The sequence below is a fragment of the Loxodonta africana genome, chromosome 10, assembly GCF_030014295.1.
Source record: "Loxodonta africana isolate mLoxAfr1 chromosome 10, mLoxAfr1.hap2, whole genome shotgun sequence".
Taxonomy (NCBI): domain Eukaryota; kingdom Metazoa; phylum Chordata; class Mammalia; order Proboscidea; family Elephantidae; genus Loxodonta; species Loxodonta africana.
Window position 1 is genome coordinate 24,290,530 of NC_087351.1, and position 19,328 is coordinate 24,309,857.

The 19,328-nt window shown below is 38.0% G+C and overlaps 1 protein-coding gene across 1 annotated transcript; it reads left to right on the forward strand.

The window, feature by feature from the left end:
- The first annotated feature begins 530 nt into the window (after positions 1-530).
- LOC135232503 (olfactory receptor 4F3/4F16/4F29-like) lies at positions 531-1,874 on the forward strand. Its single transcript, XM_064291880.1, has one exon. The coding sequence runs from the start codon at positions 531-533 to the stop codon at positions 1,467-1,469; it is 939 nt and encodes a 312-aa protein (XP_064147950.1). The 3' UTR covers positions 1,470-1,874.
- The last annotated feature ends 17,454 nt before the right edge of the window (positions 1,875-19,328 follow it).

The following is a 19,328-nucleotide window of genomic DNA, read 5'->3' on the forward strand; positions in this document are numbered from 1 at the left end:
CTTCTGTTGGCACTTCCTGGGTGGTTTGCACTAAACTGCTGATGTAAAGGTTGGTGGTTTGAACCCACCCAGTAAAGTTGTGGAGAAAGGCCTGGAAATCGTTCATAAAGATTACAGCCAAGAAAACCCTATGGAGCCTTTCTACTCTGTAACACATGGGGTTGCGAGCCATACATCAGAATCAATTTGAAAGCAACATTTTTATTTTATTTTATTTTTGCTTTTTAATCTTCTGTTAATTTGAGGCCAGGCAATAGTGGAATGATTATTGGTGATAGGCTTAAATCATGTTGTACTCCCAAGCTGTGATTATATTGATTTATGTTGTTTTTGTAAATTTGAGAACTAAGTAACTATATACTTCTGATTCATAATGAGGTCGCTGCACCACATCTAAGACACATTATTATCACCATAATCACAATTTCTTCCTCATCTTCTTAATTCTCATAAGTTCAGTGGCAGCCCCATTGGCTGGATCAATGGATGGAGGGAATATAAGTTCAGTGGCAGCCCCATTGGCTGGATCAATGGATGGAGGGAATACTTCTGCGGTATCTGAATTTGTGTTTCTGGGACTCACCAGTTTGTGGAAGATGCAGCTTCTCCTCCTGGTGTTCTCCTCTGTGCTCTATGTGGCAAGCATGACTGGAAACATCCTTATTGTGTTTTCTGTTACTACAGATCCTCACTTACATTCTCCTATGTACTTCCTACTGGCCAGTCTCTCCTTCATTGACTTGGGAGCCTGCTCTGTCACCTCACCAAAAATGATATACGACCTTTTCAGAAAGCACAAAGTAATCTCCTTTGGAGGCTGCATTACTCAGATCTTTTTCATCCATGTCATTGGTGGTGTAGAGATGGTGCTGCTCATAGCCATGGCTTTTGACAGATATGTGGCCATATGTAAGCCTCTCCACTATCAGACCATTATGAGCCCAAAACTGTGCATTTTGTTTCTGGCTGCCTCTTGGGCCCTTGGTGTCAGTCACTCACTCTTCCAACTGGCATTTATAGTTAATTTACCTTTCTGTGGACCTAATGTATTGGACAGCTTTTACTGTGACCTACGCAGGCTCCTCCGACTGGCCTGCAGAGATACCTACAGACTGCAGTTCATGGTCACTGTCAACAGTGGGTTTGTCTGTGTTGGTTCTTTCTTCATACTTGTCATCTCCTACATCTTCATCCTTTTTACTGTTTGGAAACATTCCTCAGCTGGTTCATCCAAGGCCCTCACAACTCTATCAGCTCACATCACTGTTGTCCTTTTGTTCTTTGGTCCAACCATGTTTGTGTATACATGGCCACACCCCAATTCTCAGATGGACAAGTTTCTTGCTATTTTTGATGCAGTACTCACTCCTTTTCTGAATCCAGTCATCTATACATTCAGGAATAAAGACATGAAGGCAGCGATGAAGAGAGTATGCAAACAGTTAGTGATTTACAGGAAGATCTCATAATTTATTTCATAAGGTCTTCTCACTGACCATGGTATAGCCTTACATTTTCATATTTGATATTTTAGATTCAGGAGGCTTGAGGCAATATTGATTTCAGTATTATCAGATCTGTAATGTAATTGTGAAGAGCAAGTCATGAAAACAGTATACCTCTATGTAAATCCCTTTTAATTTCTTTCAGCAATGTTTTATGGTTTTCGGTGAACAGGTATTGTGTATCTTTTTTGAGATTTATCCCTACGCACTTCATATCTCAGAAGATATTTTAAACGGAATTTTTTTGTTTTGATTTACATTTGCTCACTGCTAATATATAGGAATATAATTGATTTTTGTTTATTGATATCGTATCCAGCAAACTTGCAAAACTCATTTATTAGTTTTACTAAGTTTTTATAGATTAAAAAGGATTTGCTTCATAGATGATCATGTTGTATGCAAATAAAGACATTTTTCCTTTTTAAATCCCAGTATGGATTCATTTTATTCATTTTTATTGTCATATTGCACTTGTTAGATCATCCAGCAAAGTGTTAAATAGAAGTAGAGTGGATATCCTTGACTTGTTCCTGATATTATGGAAAACTATCCAGCCTTTTGTCATTAAGTATGGTGCTAGTTATAGGTTTTTCATAGATGGCTTTATCAGGTAGAGGGGGCTCCTTTCCATTCACAGTTTGCTGATTTTTTTTTTTTAAATCAAGAATGGATGTTGGATTTTGTAAAATGTTTTTCTGTTTGCTTTAGTATCAGGTTAATGCTGGCCCTTTAGAATGAGTTGGGAAGTCTTCCCTTAAATTTTCTGTGAGAGTTTGTGTACAATTGATATGATTTCTTCCTTAAATGTTCGGTGGAATTTACCAATGAAGGCATCTGGGGCTGGAGCTTTCTCTGTGAGAAGATTTTCAAATATAAATTTATTTCTGAAGGCTTTGTGCTTCCATTTAGTAGTTAGTGTCTCTCAAGAAATTTGTACATTTATTTGTCAAATTATTGGTATATATTGTTCATAATATTCCATTATAATCTTTTTATAATATCTACAAGATATGCAACATTTTCCTTTCTCTCATTCTGCATATTTGGAAATTGGCATAGCATTACTTCTGCCACATTTCATTGGTCAAGCAACTCACTAAGGGCAGCCCAGATTCAAAGGAAGTGGAATTAGACTTTACCTCACAGATGACAAGAGTAGCAACTAATGTGTTGTTGTTGTTGTTAGTTGCCATTTAGTCGATTCCAACTCACGGCAACCTTATGTATAACAGTAAAACATCGCCTGGTCCTAAGTCATCCTCATAATTGTTGACATTTTTGAGCCAATGATAGCAGCTATTGTGCCAATCCATCTCATGAAAGATTTCCCTTGTTTTCACGACTCCCTGCTTTACCAAAGAGCATGTCCTTTTCTAGCAATTCATCTTTCCTGATGGTGTGTCCAAAGTAAGCAAGACAGAGCCCTGTTATGTCCTCACTTCTAAAGAACATCCTGGCCATACTTCCTCTAAAATTGATTTGTTCATTTTTCTGGCAGTCCACGGTTTATTCAATATTCTTTGCCAAAATATTGTGTGGTCATCTTTAATCTACTGCAGCATAATACGCTATCTTTCTGTCAATATTCTGCTGTCTCACATTGTATACTTCTCAGTACATACACTCTTCCCTTTGCCCAAATGATTAGAGGATGAAGTTAGTTAGCAATGGAACAAGTTTGAATCTGATAGAGGCCTTAAAAGTTTTTACAATGGACTCTCAAAGTTCATTTATTCCTCATCTTTCTCCACTGCAGCCATACTGACCTCCTTGCCATTCTTCAAGCGCTGCAGGCATGCGTCCACCTCGGGGATTTTGCACTCACTTTTCCTGCTGCCTGAAACACTCTTGTTTATATCTACAAGGTCCATTTTTTTTTTATCTCCTTCAAGTGTTTGCTCAAATTTCATATTCTCCATGAGTCCTTTCTTGGACAACTATTTAAAATTTCAGTTGCCTCTGTCCATGTCAGCTTCCTGTTTTCTACACTGCCTTATTTTTCTTTATCGTATGTTATTTTAGTTACCTCGTGCTGCTATAACAGAAATATAACAAGTGGATGGTTTCAGCAAACAGAAATTTATTCTCTCACAATTTAGGAGACTAGAAGTCAAAATCAGGGTGATAACTCTAGGGGAAGGTTTTCTCTGTCAGCTCTGGGGGAAGATCCTTATCTTCTTTCAACATCTGTGGGCCCAGAGCTCCTTGGATATCTCCATATGTCTTGACATCAGGCTTCTGATGGGTCTAAGAGGTTCTCAGCACAGGAAGTCAGGTCCAAAGGGCGTGCTTTGTTCCTGTCTCTTCTTCTTAGTAGTACTGAGGTCCCTCTCTCTCATTAGCATTATATTTTTAGGGTTCATAAAAAATTAATTCTGGCCTCCAAAGACAGAAAAATTTAAAGTTAGGTCTAACTCTTTTGTAAATACACTCTGTGTTGCTTTAAGGAAAAAAAAAAATTATATATGTCAAGCATATATACTATGTTAAATCAATGAGAAAATGCCACACCCTTTTTTTTTTTTGCAACTTAAAAGAGACAAAAATTACCCAGTGGGTTTTTTTTTTTTTTAATGTTAGAGCTTGCTCTGCCCTCCTGATAGCTTAGTTTTATAATCTGTCAGGACACATGATTTCCACTTTTAAAAGTTTATTTCAGAAATAAATTGTATTTCACTTTAGGGAAAGGCCACAAAAATAAACACTGTCTTTAAGACTTCTGACAGGAGTGCTATCTTAGTTATCTAAGTGCTACTATAATAGAAAGAATGCAAGTGAATGACTTTGACAAACAGAAATTTATTCTCTCACAGTTTAGGAGGCTTGAAGTCCAAATTCAGGGTACCAGCTCTAGCACAAGCCTTTCTCTTTCTGTCAGCTCTGGGGTAATGTCCTTGCCTCTTTTCAACATCTGTGGGCCTGGCATTCCTTAGACATCTACGTGTGTCTTGGCCTTAATCTTCCCCTGGGTCTAGGGGTTCTCAGCACAGGGACCCTGGGTCCAAAGGACACACTGAGTGCCCAGCTCTTTTTCCTTGGTGGATAATCAGGTTTCCCTCTCTCTGCTTGCTCCTTTTTCCTTTTGTAAGATAAAAGGTGTGACTCAAGTAAGGGCTCGACTTGAAAAAGGGTAGTAAGTTTGGTGACTAAGGTATGGGTGGTGACTTGAGTCATGCCCTCTAGTGAGACCTGTGACTAATCCTGCCTGCCTCACTAACATAACAAAGACAACCCATTTGGATTATAACCACAGGCATAGAGATTAGGATTTACAACACATATTTTGGGGGGCACAATTCAATCTGTAACACACGAGTCACCTCCTAACGTACCAGATAATTTAGTCCTTCCTACTCCTCACTTATCAACTACCTCGTTATCTAACATTTTGCATTTATTATAGTAAAAATTCTACTATCCAACTATTTTGTCCATTAACAACGTAAGTCTAGCAGTAACAGAATATATATACTAGGTGAAAGTATTCCATTGAATGATAAAACTTGCAGTGCTCACTTACCTGTGGACCCCACTGGAAAAATCTATGAAGAAAATTGTAACAGTGCACAAAGAAACTAGGGCTTCAGAAAATCATTGGAGAGCAGTAGTATTAGTGGAGGAGCAATGATGTTTGATAGGACTTATTAGTCTTTGTGTGAAGAAGTGGATGTTGATTAAAATTGTTCAAAATGGTAATGTAATTAATTTTTCAATATATGAGAATATTTTAATTATAAATAAATACTTTTACACCCCATTTTTTTTCTTCAGTTAGCCACACAGCTAGGTGATATTGCTGTGTCAGTAAAATCTGTGAAAGCTGGAATCTGAGTAAGGTGGAAACCTGTCAAAGACGGAAAATTAAAATATTTTCCATTACACAGTGATAAGAGAAATGGTGACCGTACCCTCCCAAAGGTGGAAAACTTGCAAAGCCTGGAAAAACAAGGTGTCTCATCAAATTCCAGCTCTCACAGGTTTCACTGTATCTAAATTTATATTTTTGGAATTCTTTTGTTAGTGATTTAACTTCTCCTATTCTTATTTTCCTCTATGTTTTATGTGATAAGCATGGAATGGAAAACTTCTGCATTACTCTCAGTATGCTTATAGTTCCCCATTTTTTTCCTGCCAGTTAACTTCTCTTACATTCACACAGGGCTTTGCTCCACTGTGGCTCCTAGGATGTTTCATGACTTTTTCAGGAAGCACAGTGTCATCTTCTTTGGTGACTGCATTGTTAGTAGCATCTTTATCCACACAATTAGGAGCACTGAGATTATCCTGTTGATAACTATGCCCTTTGGATTACCGAAATTGCTAGTTGATTACAGGAAAAAAAGAGAGAAAGAAAGAAATAGATCCTGGGCAAGTTAGGAGAAAAGAAGCTGATTGAACAGTACTCTACTCTGTCCTACAGGGTCTCTATGAGTCGGAATCGACTTGATGGCAATGGGTTTGGTTTTTTGATAGCTTGCATAATTGCTGCTGTGGCTACAGAATCTGGCTCTGGCTTAAGGTCAAGCTCCCAGGAACAAACGCCCAAAAGCCACCCAGAAATGAGCTGATGAGGAAAGTACCTTAACTCCTGCTCCCACCCTAGGCACTAGAGAAAATTGCCACTGGTATTATCACTCCATCAAGTGCCCTTCCATTTCACGAACTCAAATTTGCAACCACTGCCACTGCTAAAGTTCAGCTATGTCTGCTGACATCTTCACTAGAAAAATAGATTGTAGGGCGACTGTATTTCCTCACGTTTCTCTCATAATTGAAGTCTCATGTGGGTGAGTCTCTATTCCGTGTCTATGATTTATCTGAAAAGGTGGTTGGGAACTCAATTTCTGGGGCTTTTCTTTGAGAAATGGGGCTAATTAGGCTGGAAATTTCACAAATATAGCCAGTATGTTCAAAAGCCAGGAAAATCAATCATATATTTCGAGAACTATTTTTTTTTTATATATTGCCATATGTAAAAAAGCATGCATCTTACTTTTAGACTCAATCACCTAGATAACCTAATTTTTATAGTAAAAAATTCCTTCTATAACTCTAAGTCTATTGCTTTTACTATGATTTCAGTTTTTCACATTTGCTTACAGACAGCTATAATAGTCAATTCACTGATAAAAGCTATTCATATTTGGGCTTCTTCATTCTTCAAACTGATACTGTTATCCTTTCATTATGGTCACTATTTTGTAACATCTGTCAGGTCATAGATCTAAAATCCTCACCACTTTGTCTACTTATATCACTTTGGGGATGCTGTATGGATTGAAGAGTAAATCTAAGATAGGTGAGTATACTGAGTTTAAGAGGAGAAGAAATCTGGGGCACTTGGTATGACAATGTATTTGTAGATAAATTCCCTACAGCCATGAGTCCACGTGAATCATGCCAGGTATTGGCTGAATAAGGTTATGTTGTGGCAATCCAGGATGATTAGTCCTTATAACATAACACAATTATGTTATATATTCTAGAAAATATTCATTCATTTTCTAGAAAATAGAATCCAATTTTCTAGCAATTCATTATGTTATGATAAAAAAAAAGATACATAATTATATAATGAATTGCTAAAAAAAATAGAATTCTCCTAATTTATCATCTGAACCAGCAAAAGGATGAATATAGTTTGTGTTGGTAGGTGGTGAAATAAAAAACAAATAAACAAAAAAAATTGAACACCGAGAATAAGGAAGCTAAACAGATACGGATAAGTTAGCTGCGGAGATTTTAATGGGCAGTAAATCTTTGAAAGAGAGTATGGGACTGTTGAGTTGAGTGTCATTTATGATTAGTGGTAAAACGTCTGTAGTTTTATCAGCATTCAATTATAAAGCAAGAATTACTATTATTTGTAATAAAAAATAATGGCTGCAACAATGGGCTCAAGCAGAGCAACAACTCTGAAGATGGTGCAGGACCAGGCAGTGTTTCATTCAGTTGTGCACAGGGTCACTATGAGTTGGAACTGATTTGACGGCACCTAACAACAACAAAAACATAATAAAATAAATTATAATTCAATTAAATAATTAAATTATAAAGCAAGAATAAAAAATATTGTCATTTTTCCACTAGAGATTTTAAATTAAAACTCCAAATTCAAATTATCTTTCCATTTTCTTTTATTTAGGTAACATCAGAGTTAACTTTGTTGAAAATGTCTCTGGATAGAGACTCTCATACCAAGGCATCTGAGTTTGTCATTCAAGGACTTAACTACATAAGCTTTTCTATTTGTACTCTTTCCCTTTTTAATTTTTTTTCCTTTGTCCTTACTATGTTCTATGGCCTGTGTTTAATGACCACCCCTATTTTTTCTGGCCAATATCTCTTCATTTGTATAATGTGTCTTTGAACTTTGAATCCTTACATAAGTAGTAGATTTTTCAAGAAGTAAAAAATAATACACTTTGAGAGTTGTATCATACACACACACACACCTATATACAGTAAATGCTGCAAAAACTGGAACTGTGTCAAAAGGTGAAAATCTGTCAGAAAAGGAAAACTCAAATATTTTCCACTAACAGATAGCAATAGAAAAGTGGTAAGGCTGTTCCCTGTCAAAGGCAGGAAATTTGCCAGACCCAGAAAAGAAGGCAGTCTCTTTGAGTTCCCACTCTCACAGTTTCACTGGTGAAATAGCCAGGTCTTTCTTCCAAGGCTTTGTGAGCGGCCTCGAACTTCCAATTTTTCAGTCAGCAGCCAAGTGTGTTAACTGTTTACACCACCCAGGGATGCATACTCTCTCTCTCTCTTTCTCTATACGTATATAACTTTTTATTCCTGCTGTTGATGTCACTAAAGTAGTTCCACTCAGAGCCTTAGATTTTTATATGATTTGATAATTATGCTGTTGGATCACTATGAGTAATGTGTATTCTAGTATCTCTTGGACCATTGGACTTATTTCCTTGCTTTCCCAGTTTATCTTTAATGAAAAACTGCCTTTTTTAGTATGAAACTGGATCACTTAAACCATGATATTCCTGAAGTCACTAAACTTGCAAACCCAAAATACCATTGCAGTTCCCTCTCATCACCAAAAGTAAATTAATTTTTCTCTGATTTGATTGAGTCATTACTTTCTGGCAGTATTCTTCTAATAGTAATCCAAGGCCTTTTACATTTCCAGCTTATTTATTGTGGGAACCTTTTTATCAGGTCTAGATATCTTGCTACAATATGCAGATGACACAACCTTGCTGGCTGAAAGTGAAAAGGATATGAAGCACTTACCAGTGAAGATCAAAGGCTACAGAATTCAGTATGGATTACAACTTAACATAAAAAAAAAAAAACCTTTCAACTGAACGAATAAGCAACATCATGACAAATGGAGAAAATAACGAAGTTGTCAAGGATTTCATTTTACTTGGACCCACAATCAGTGCCCGTCAATGGAGCAGTCAAGAGATCAAATGATGCATTGCATTGGGAAAATCTGCAAAAGACCTCTTTAAAGTGTTAAAATCAGGAATAAATCTAACCAGTGACATAAAGGACCTATACAAAGAAAACTACAAAACACTACTGCAAGAAAACAAAAGAGATCTACATAAATGGAAAAACATACCATGCTCACGGATAGGTACACTCAACGTTGTGAAAATGACAATTCTACCCAATCCAATTAATAAAAACAATAAAATCCTGATCCAAATACCAACAACATTCTTTAAAGAGATAGAAAAAAAAAAAAAAAACTTATCACTAACTTTATATGGAAAGGGAAGAAGCCCCAGATAAGTAAAGCACTATTGAAGAAGAAGAATAAATTGGGAGCAGTTGCACTACTTGACCTTAGAACCTGCTATACTGCTACGGTAGTCAAAACAGCTTGGTACTGGTACAATGACATATACATTGATTAATGGAACAGAATTTAGAACCCAGATATAAATCCATCCAGCTAAGGTCACCTGATCTTCAACGAGGGCCCAAAGTCCATCAGATGGGGAAGAGAAAGTCTTTTTAACAAATGGTGCTGACAAAACTAGATGTCCGTCTGCAAAAAAAAAAAAAAAAATGAAACAGGACCCATACCTCATACTATATACAAAAACTAATTAAAAATGGATCAAAGACCTAATATAAAGCCAAAACTATGACGTTCATAGAAGAAACACTAGGATCAATGCTAGAGGCCCTAATACAAGACATTAATGAGCTACACACCACAACCAACACACACAAACTCCAGAGGATAAGCTAGATAACTGGGATCTTCTAAAAATTAAACACTTATGCTCATCAAAAGACTTCACCAAAAGAGTAAAAAGAGAACCGACAGACTGGGAAAAAGTTTTGGCTATTACAGATCAGAAAAGGTCTAGTCTCTAATACCTACAAGAAAATCCAACAGCTCTACAACAAAAAGAGAAATAATCCAATTAAAAAATGGGCAAAGGAAATGAACAGACACTTTACCAAAGAAGACATTCAAGTAGCCAACGGACACATGAGGAAATGCTCGCGATCACTAGCCAAGAGAAACGCGAATCACAACCACAATGAGATACCATCTCACCCGGGCATTACTGGCAAGAATCAATAAAACAGGAAATAACAAATGTTGGATAGGCTGTGGGGAGACTGCACTGCTAGTGGGAATGCAAAATGATACAACCATTTTGGAAAATGATATGGCACTTCCTTAGAAAGCTAGAAATAGAAATACCATATGATCCAGCAATCCCACTCCTAGAAATATATCCTAGAAAAATGAGAGTCGTCACATGAATAGACATATGCACACCCTTGTTCACTGCAGCATTGTTCACAATAACAAAAAGTTGGAAACAACCTAGATGCCCAACAACAAATGAACGGACAATCAAACTGTGGTACATACACACAACGGAGTATTATGCAATGATAAAGAACAATGATGCATCTGTGAAGCATCTCATAACATGGATGAATCTGGAAGGCATTATGCTGAGTGAAATAAGTCAATCACAAAAGGATGATTCCAAGGGAAGGAGGGGTGGGGATGGAAAAATACTAAACAGACAATAGATAAGTGATAACTGTGGTGAAGGGTAAGACAGTACACAATACTGGGGAAGCTAGCACAACTTGTACAAGGCAAGGTCATGGTAGTTCCATAGACACATCCAAACTCCCTGAGGGGCCGAATTGCTGGGCTGAGGGCTATGGGGACCACGGTCTCAGGAAACATCTAGATCAATTGGCATAATACAGTTTATAAAGAAAATGTGCTGTATTCTACTTTAGTGGGTAGCGTCTGGGTCTTAAAAGCCTGTGAGGAGCCATCGAGGATACTCCACAGGTCTCACTGCTTCAAGTGCAAGGGAGAATGAAAAAAACTAAAGAAATACAAGGGAAAGATTAGTCCAAAGGACTAATGGGCCACCTCTATCACAGCCTCCACCAGACTGAGTCCAGGAGAACTAGATGGAGCCTGGCTACCACCACTGACTGCTCTGACAGGGATCAGAAAACAGGGTCCCAGACAGAGCTGGAGAAAAATGTAGAACAAAATTCTAACCCCAAAAGACCAGACTTGCTGGCCTGACAGAGATTGGAGAAACGCTGAGAGTATGGCCCCGGACACCCTTTCAGCTCAGTAATGAAGTCATTCCTGAGGTTCACCCTTCAGCCAAAGATTGGATGGCCCATTGAAGGAAATGAGACTAAAGGGGCATACCAGCTCAGGGACACAGACAGGAAAACTGGTAATAGGGAACCCAAGGTTGAGAAGGGACATGTTGACATGTCATGGGGTTGTTAACCAATGTCATAAAAGAATTTATGTACTGTTTAATGAGAAACTACTTTGTTCTGTAAACTTTTATCTAAAGTACAATAAAAAAAATAAAGTGTTAAAAAGCAAAGATGTCACCTTGAGGACTAAGGCGTTCCTGACCCAAGTCATGGTATTTTCAATCGCCTCATATGCATGTGAAGGCTGGACAATGAATAAGGAAGGCCAGAGAAGAATTGATGGATTTGAATTATTGTACTGAGGAAGAATACTGCCAGAAGAATGAATTAATCTGTCTTGGAAGATACAGCCAGATTGCTCCTTAGAAGGCAGGATGGTGAAACTTGTCTCATGTAGTTTGGACATATTATCAGGAGGGAGCACTCCCTACTACCTTTGGCTTGGTAAAGTAGAGGGTCAGGGAAAAAAGAAGAAGGCTCTCTAGGAGATGGAATGACACAGTGGCTGCAACACTGGGCTCAAAGAGAGCAATGATTGTGAGGATGGCACAGGATAGGGCAGTGTTTCATTCTGTTGTACTTCATGGCACCTAACAACAACAAGATGTCTTGCTAAATGTATATCTGGAAGATGCTAACTATAAAAGGAATTATGTTACTAGCCGTTGTGTCAATTTTGATTGATAGCAGCTGCACGTGACAGGGTAGAACTGCCCCATAGGGTTTTCTAGGGTGTAATCTTTTTTGCTCATACTCATAGGTGGGAACAAGATGTGGCAGTCTGCATGCCTGAAGTTTTGCCACCTTGGAAACCCTGTGAGGCAGTTGTACTCTGGCCTAACAGGGTCTATGAGTTAGAATTGAATCAATGGCAGTGGGTTTGATTTGGTTTAATTTTTATGGGAGCAGATCACCAGGTCTCTCTCCAGCAGACCCCCTGGGTGGGTTCCAACCAGCCACCTTTCAGTTGGTAGGGAGTGCTTAACCATTGCACCACCGGGGCTCCCTAAAAGGGAATATATGCTGGTATAATCATGCTTTTTTTTTTCCCCCTGTAGGAACAATGGGTGGTGTAGGGTAAAAACTTCACAAAGTTTAGTAGGTCAAAAAGAGTTTTATTCAGCATATATTCAAAAAGACAAAAGTGGGAAACGGACAACCATGCTACCACAGTTGTGTCTGTCCAAGTCCAGAGAATATTACTGAACAGGCAAGAATGGGAAAATGGGCAAGCATGTTGTCACAGCCATGTCTGTCCAAGTCCAAGGAATATTAAGAACAAACAAGAATGGGAAATGGACAACCATGCTACTGGAGTCATGTCTGCCCAAGTCCAAAGACTATATTATAGAGCAGACAAAAGTGGGAAAACGATCAAACATGCTGCTACAGCCACGCCTGGGCAAGTCCAAGGATATATTACAGAATAAGCAAGAATGGGAAAACAGACAAGCATGCTGCCACAGCTATGTCTGCCTGAGTTTAAGGAAATATTACAAAATAATCATCACTATGTATTAACATTACAAATGAGCAAAACCACTGAAAGCTTCATCTTTTCACAGAATGGCTAGAAATTGTGATTCTGCATTTAAAATCATCTTTCTTAACAATCATTCGTACAGGTTTCAGTAACCACAGTCAGGAGGGTCTTCATCGGTCCAACAAATTTTCTAGTCCCTAAATGCTAATAGAAAAAGGTGAGTGTTCTGTTTGATTGGTTTATGTGAAAGATTCCCTAAAAGGCATTTGCCAAGATTACCCTAGCTGTTGTCTTTATACCTCAGGGCCCAGGTGATGTGTCCTTGTGAGCTCAGCTCCAGCTGGGTCACATTCTCTATGCTCAAGGGCAGGGAATAATGATTCCGATAACATTTCCTAATTCACGGGTCTTATTTTGAGAGGAGGGTCACTGTTCAGAGACAGGAAACCTAGTTTGGTTGTCTTAAATTGGTAAATATCTGAATCTTTCTAATTATCTTTAAAATGAGGGCGATCCCTGCCTTTGAAGGCTGATTGTAGGATTTTAAAAAATGTATAAACAACTGACATAGAGTAGGTGTTCAAAAGATGTTAGTCTTTCCATACAGAAGGGGCTTTTTGGGTAAGCAGAACTAACTCCACCCCACATTAAAAAAGACTCACCTAGTCAGGTCCTTCCCAGGCACCCCACATGTGAAGTCTTTTCTTGAAGACCACTGTGAGCCGCGTGTTCTGCAGGGAACTGTGGACGTTTTCCCGCGCAGGGGGCGGGGCGAGCGGGAGCCCAGGATCTTGGTAAGGACAGCCTCCCACCAGGACTACATCTCCCAGCAGACACCAGCCTCAGCCAACCGACAGACAGCGCCCACAGGTATTAGCTCCAGAAGCCAGCCTGTCAGCTTTTCCTCTTGGCCTTCCCTGGGCACTAAGTCTGTGGAGGTGCGTCTTTGAACCTGCGAGGAAAAGGCTGTCGTAGTGGTGACTTTGCTGTGCAGCATGCTGGGAGGCCTAGTCCCTTGGAGCAACGTTTGGGAGTCCAGGCTTGCCTTGAATGGTGGGACCGTATCACGTCATATGAGGTGGCCGGAGGTCTCAGTCGAGCGATTTTTGGTGCCTTGTGAAGTCATCAAAGAGCGACAGTGAGTTGGAGTTGTGGGCATCCTGGGTGATAGTCCTCTGTTCCCAGTTTGAGAAATCTCTTAAAACCACCCGCATTTGCTCCTTGCCCTTGCATCCCCCAACCTCGGCGCTGTTCGCCTCCCCTGGTTAAGGAGAGCAGTGGCTAGAGGAAGTGACGCGCATTCTATAATCATACTTTTTGAAGTAGTTATTTAAGAGGAAAAGCATGGTTTAAAGTGTTTTTTTTTTTTTTTTTCCAGAGAAAATACAAAGAACATATTGCATGACTGTAGAGAAAGGAAACAAAATTTCTAAGGAAACCAGTAGAATGAGAGGAACCAAAGGCGTTTGTCAAAATCTAGTGAAATGAGAGCTTGTGGATTTTCGTAACTTAAAAAAAAAAAAAAAGACAGTATTCAGACAGAAGGATAAGGATAGAGTTTTAATAATCAAAATAGGGAGTTTTTCTTTTTGAGGATATGCGGGATTTTTACAAAGGAGGACTGAGATGAAGAGCGTGGAATTGAAGCATTTGGGTCAAGAGCTGGTAATTTAGTAATTTGGGTAATCACAATATCTTAAAAGACCACAAGGTGGGAGTGTTTCCAAATTAAACTTTAATTTTGAAGCTGCCCCCCTTCTTTTTTAAAAAATTTATTCTGCATTAAGTGAAAGTTTACAAATCAAATCAGTCTCTCATCCAAACAGTTATACACAGCTTGTTATGCACTCATAGCTGCTCTCTTCCTAATGAGGCAGCACACTCCTGCTCTCCACCCTGTATTCCCTGTGTCTATTCAACCAGCTCCTGTCCCCCTCTGCCTTTTCATCTTGCCTCCAGACAGGAGTACCTAATGTAGTCTCATGTGTCTACTTGAACTAAGAAGCTCACTTCTCACCAGAAGTATCATTTTCTATTTAATAGTCCAGTCCAATACCTGTCTGAAGCCATTTGTTAATAGAAAAGTTAGAGCTAGCATCCTTCCTTCCTTTCCCTCCATCCTCCTCCTTTTCTCTTCTTTCTTTTCATACTTGTTCATCTCTCGCTCACTAAAATAAAGAGGAAAACAGCATAGACAAAAGTGCTGAAATTAAGATACCAGAAAGAAGTCTGGAAAAGATACTGAAATCATGAGATACAGAAAATAAAGTTGTATAGTTAAATTTTAAAATTTATTAAAAATATGTTTGGAAACCTTGTGACACAGTGGTGAAAGTGCTTGGCTGCTTACTGGAAGATCTGCAAATAGAACCACCAGCTGCTCTGCAGAAGAAAGCTGAACATTTTTCAGAGGGCGAGACACTGTCTGTACATAGAAAAACCCATTACGAATCTCAAATAGGTAAATAAATATGGAAATTTTTTATCTGGAGACATTATAATAAAATTACTGAACATCCAACACAAAGAAGATAAATAGAAGTAGCTGTGGAGATAAGATGAATTATATTAGAAGACTGGCACTTGACTTCTAGTCAGCAATAATGGAAGCCAGAAAATAATGAAATGGTATTTTTCATGTGCTGATAGAAAATAAGTTTCAATCTAGATTTCTATATAAAGTATTTTTAAAAGAATAAGGTCTAATTAAAAATATTTTCAAATAAAGAAATACAGAGATTTTGCCACAATAGATAGTCACCATATTCCATAGAAAGAAGAACAGTGATTCCATATGAAAGGCCTCAGCTGTAAGATAAAGGGCAAAGAAAGTGATACGTGAATAAATATAAACAAAGATTGACTATATAAAACCATAATAATATCTTAGGGGTTAAAACCTAGGCTTGAAATACGTGACAAAAATAGCGTATAAGCTGGGAGAGAATGAAGTTAAAATGTTCTGTGTTCTTGGTTTAGAAGGAGAGAAATATATAGTATAATGCATATAGAAAATATAGATAGAATACATATATCCATATGTTTTATATCTTTAGAATATATGTACACATATGCAAAATATATGTGTTGTATATATTTCTATTTCTTTAATATATAAATGTACACATACATGCTATATATGTTCTTATATATATACACACACTAAAGAGTCACAGAGTGCACAGGGAGCAAGTATATCCTAATAGTTAGATGTGCAGGTTCTGGATCAGTTTTTCTGAGTTCAAATACAAGCACTATCAACTTGTAGAGTTAGGGCAAGAATTGAGTGAAAAATAAAAATAAAGGATTAACACCTTACCTAGCACAAAGGAAACACTCAAAAAAGGTTAGTCTATAATTTTTGCATTTGCTTTTAGCAATGGGCTTAAATGGTTATGCAGAAGTCTCCTTCTCTTTGGCTATGGCTGAATATTAATCGTTTATTCCCTACTCTTAATTCATGTTTTTCTCACTCATTTTATTCTCATGGGTCATTTCAGGTTTTTCAAGATGAGATGTTTTTCTTTTAAAACTGTAACTATAGAAAATTAACTTTTGGATGATTTTGCTTAGATCAACAAATGAATGTGCAAAATACTGCAACAATTTACCGGTTTATTGTTCAAAATACTAGAACCATTTCACTTCTAGTACTAATGCAGTCATTGGTGCCTAGTCTCTGTATCAGGTCTAATTAATATTTTTATGGAAAAGCAGGTCTTCACTATTTCTCCTTTGTTCTCCCACCTAGATTTTTGTGACCTCTGCTTTATTCACCCTATTGCTTTTTCCCCACTTGTCATGGAGAAGTTGGTAAGAAGAAAGAGGAATAGATTGTTTTGGTAGCTTCTGTTTATGTGTCTGTGATGAGGCTAATGCAGAACTCATAATGTAGAACTATTTTTTAAAGCATAAAACAATTCAAGCAGTTTTTTTCCCCCTGTTATCTTTATTCAATTGCAATTTGCTTTCCTTGTTATTCAAGGACTATCTTTTTGCTTTATGGCAAAAAAAAAAAATAGTAGGGAAAGGAAATAGTAATTTACAGAAAGAGGTGTCATCCCCAAATGACCCATTAACCACTGAATTTTTGTTTCCTTTATTACCACCTTGATTCTAGGAGACAATTCCCGTAACAGATTCACTTTTGGCTGGCGATACCAGGTCTCTGAAGTTCCACTTGGTCACTACCCAAGTGCAATTAATGTTGTTAATTAACTGTCTTTACTGTGGCAGCATTTTGTGTAACTCTTTGCACAAGGGAGAATTATGCAACAGACAGAAACTTTCTGTGATTTTTTAAAAATAATTTTTATTGTGCTTTAAGTGAAAGTATCTGAGATGTTTTAACTCCCTGAAGATGTGTTGCTTTATGCCGAGTCAGAGGATCAAGATTTCCACTGTTCATTGTGAAGCAGTGTTAAAAATATGAGTGCACCAATGGGATTAGCCGCCTGTAATGATTAGTTGAACGTAGGCCTGCAGACAGGGGTGGTCATAAGTTGGAGACTTTGTACTGCCGTTTGCTACCACGTTTTGACTTTGATTTTATTTACAATTTTTTTACTGTAAAATAAAACACGCTGCAGAACACCACACTAGACAAGTTTATAGCTGAATGAATTTTTATAAGGCAAACATTCCTGCCCCGTAATAATCACCTAGGTCAAGATGTGGAACCCAGCTATCTCAGAAGCTCTCTAATAGCTTCACCCCAATTGAAACCACCTTTCTGCTCAAAATTAATCATGATCCTGATGTCATAGTAATAATTTCCTTGTATTTCTTTTTTTAAATTGTGATTTAGGCAAAAGTTTACAGCACAAATTAACTTTTTGTTCAAAAATTTATACACAAATTGCTTTACGACATCGGTCGCAATACCTGCAATATGTCAACACTCCCCCCTTTTCCCTGTCTACCTTGGGGTTCTCTGTGTCCATTCATCCAGTTTTCCTGTCCCTTCTTGCCTTCTCGTCTTTGCTTTTGGGCAGGTGTTGCCCATTTGGTCTCGTATACTTGATTGAACTAAGAAGCATATTCCTCACATGTGTTATTGTTTGTTTATAGACCTGTCTAATCTTTGGCTGAAGATGGGCTTCAGGAATGGTTTCAGTTCTGAGTTTGCAGGGTGTCTGAGGGTCGTAGTCTCGGGGGTTCCTCCAGATTCTGTCAGATGAGTAAGTCAGGTCTTTTTATGTGAATGTGAATTTTGTTCTACATTTTTCTCCTGCTCTCTCTGGGACCCTCTACTATGATCCCTGTCAGAGCAGTCAGTAGTGGTAGCCTAGACCATCTAGTTCTGGGCTCAGGCTGGTGGAGGCTGTGGTTCGTGTAGTCCATTAGTCCTTTGGATTAATGTTTTCCTTGTGTCTTTGGTTTTCTCCATTCATCTTTGCTCTGAACATGATGGGACCAACAGCTGTATTTTAGATGGCCACTCCCAATCTTTAAAGACCCCAAACACTACTCACTAAAGCAGGATGTAGAACCTTTTCTTTATGAACTACGATTATGGTAATTGACCTAGATGTCCCCCAAGACAATGGTCCCCAGCCATTTGCCTCAGTAACTTGGTCCCTCAAGATGTTTGGAGTTTGGCTGTGTCTAGGAAGCTTCTGTGATTTTTGCCTTGGTCAAGCTGAGCTGGCTCCCCCAATATTGTGTGTTGTCTTTCCCTTCACCAAAGTTAACACTTATCTACTATCTTGTTAGTGATTTCCTCTCCCCCTCCCCCTTAACCATCAAAGATTTTTTTTTTTCTCTGTGTAAACCTTTTCTTGGGTTTTTATAATAGTGGTCTTATACAATATTTGTCCTTTTGTGATTGACTTATTTCATTCAACATAATGCCTATCAGATTTACCCATATTGTGAGATATTTTGCAGATTTGTCATTGTTCTTTATCATTGCGTAGTATTCCATTTTGTATATTACTATAATTTTTTTATCCATTTATCTGTTAATGGGCACTTAGGTTGTTTCCATCCTTTTGCTATAGTGAATAAATCTGCAATGATCATGGATTGGTGTATATCTTATGGCTCTTATTTCTATAGACTATATTCCTAGGAGTGGGATTGCTGGATCATATGGTAATTTTATTTCTAAATTTTTAAGGAGGTGCTGTATTGTTTTCCATATTGGCTGTACCATTTTACACTCCTACAGCAGCGCATAAGAATTCCAGTCTCCCCACAACTTCTTCAACATTGGTTATTTTCTCTTTTTCTTTGATTAGTGCCAGTAATGGTGGGGCGAGATGGTATTGTAGTTTTGATTTGCATTTCTCTAATGGCTAATGATTGTGAGCATTTCCTCATGTGTATCTGTTAGCCACGTGAATGTCTTCTTTGGTGACGTGTCTGTTGGTAGCTCTTGCCCATTTTTTAATTGGATTATGTGTAGAGGTGTTGGATTTTTCTATAGAAAAATCAGAGCTAAAATTTTTTTCCCAGCCTGTAGGTTCTCTTTTTACACTTTTGGTGAATTCTTTTGATGAGCCTAAGTGTTTAACCTTTAGAAGATCCCAATTATCTAGTTTATCTTCTGGTGTTTGTATATTTTAGGTATGGTTTGTATCCTATTTATGCTGTGTTTTAGGACCTCTAGCATTGACCCTATTTTTTCT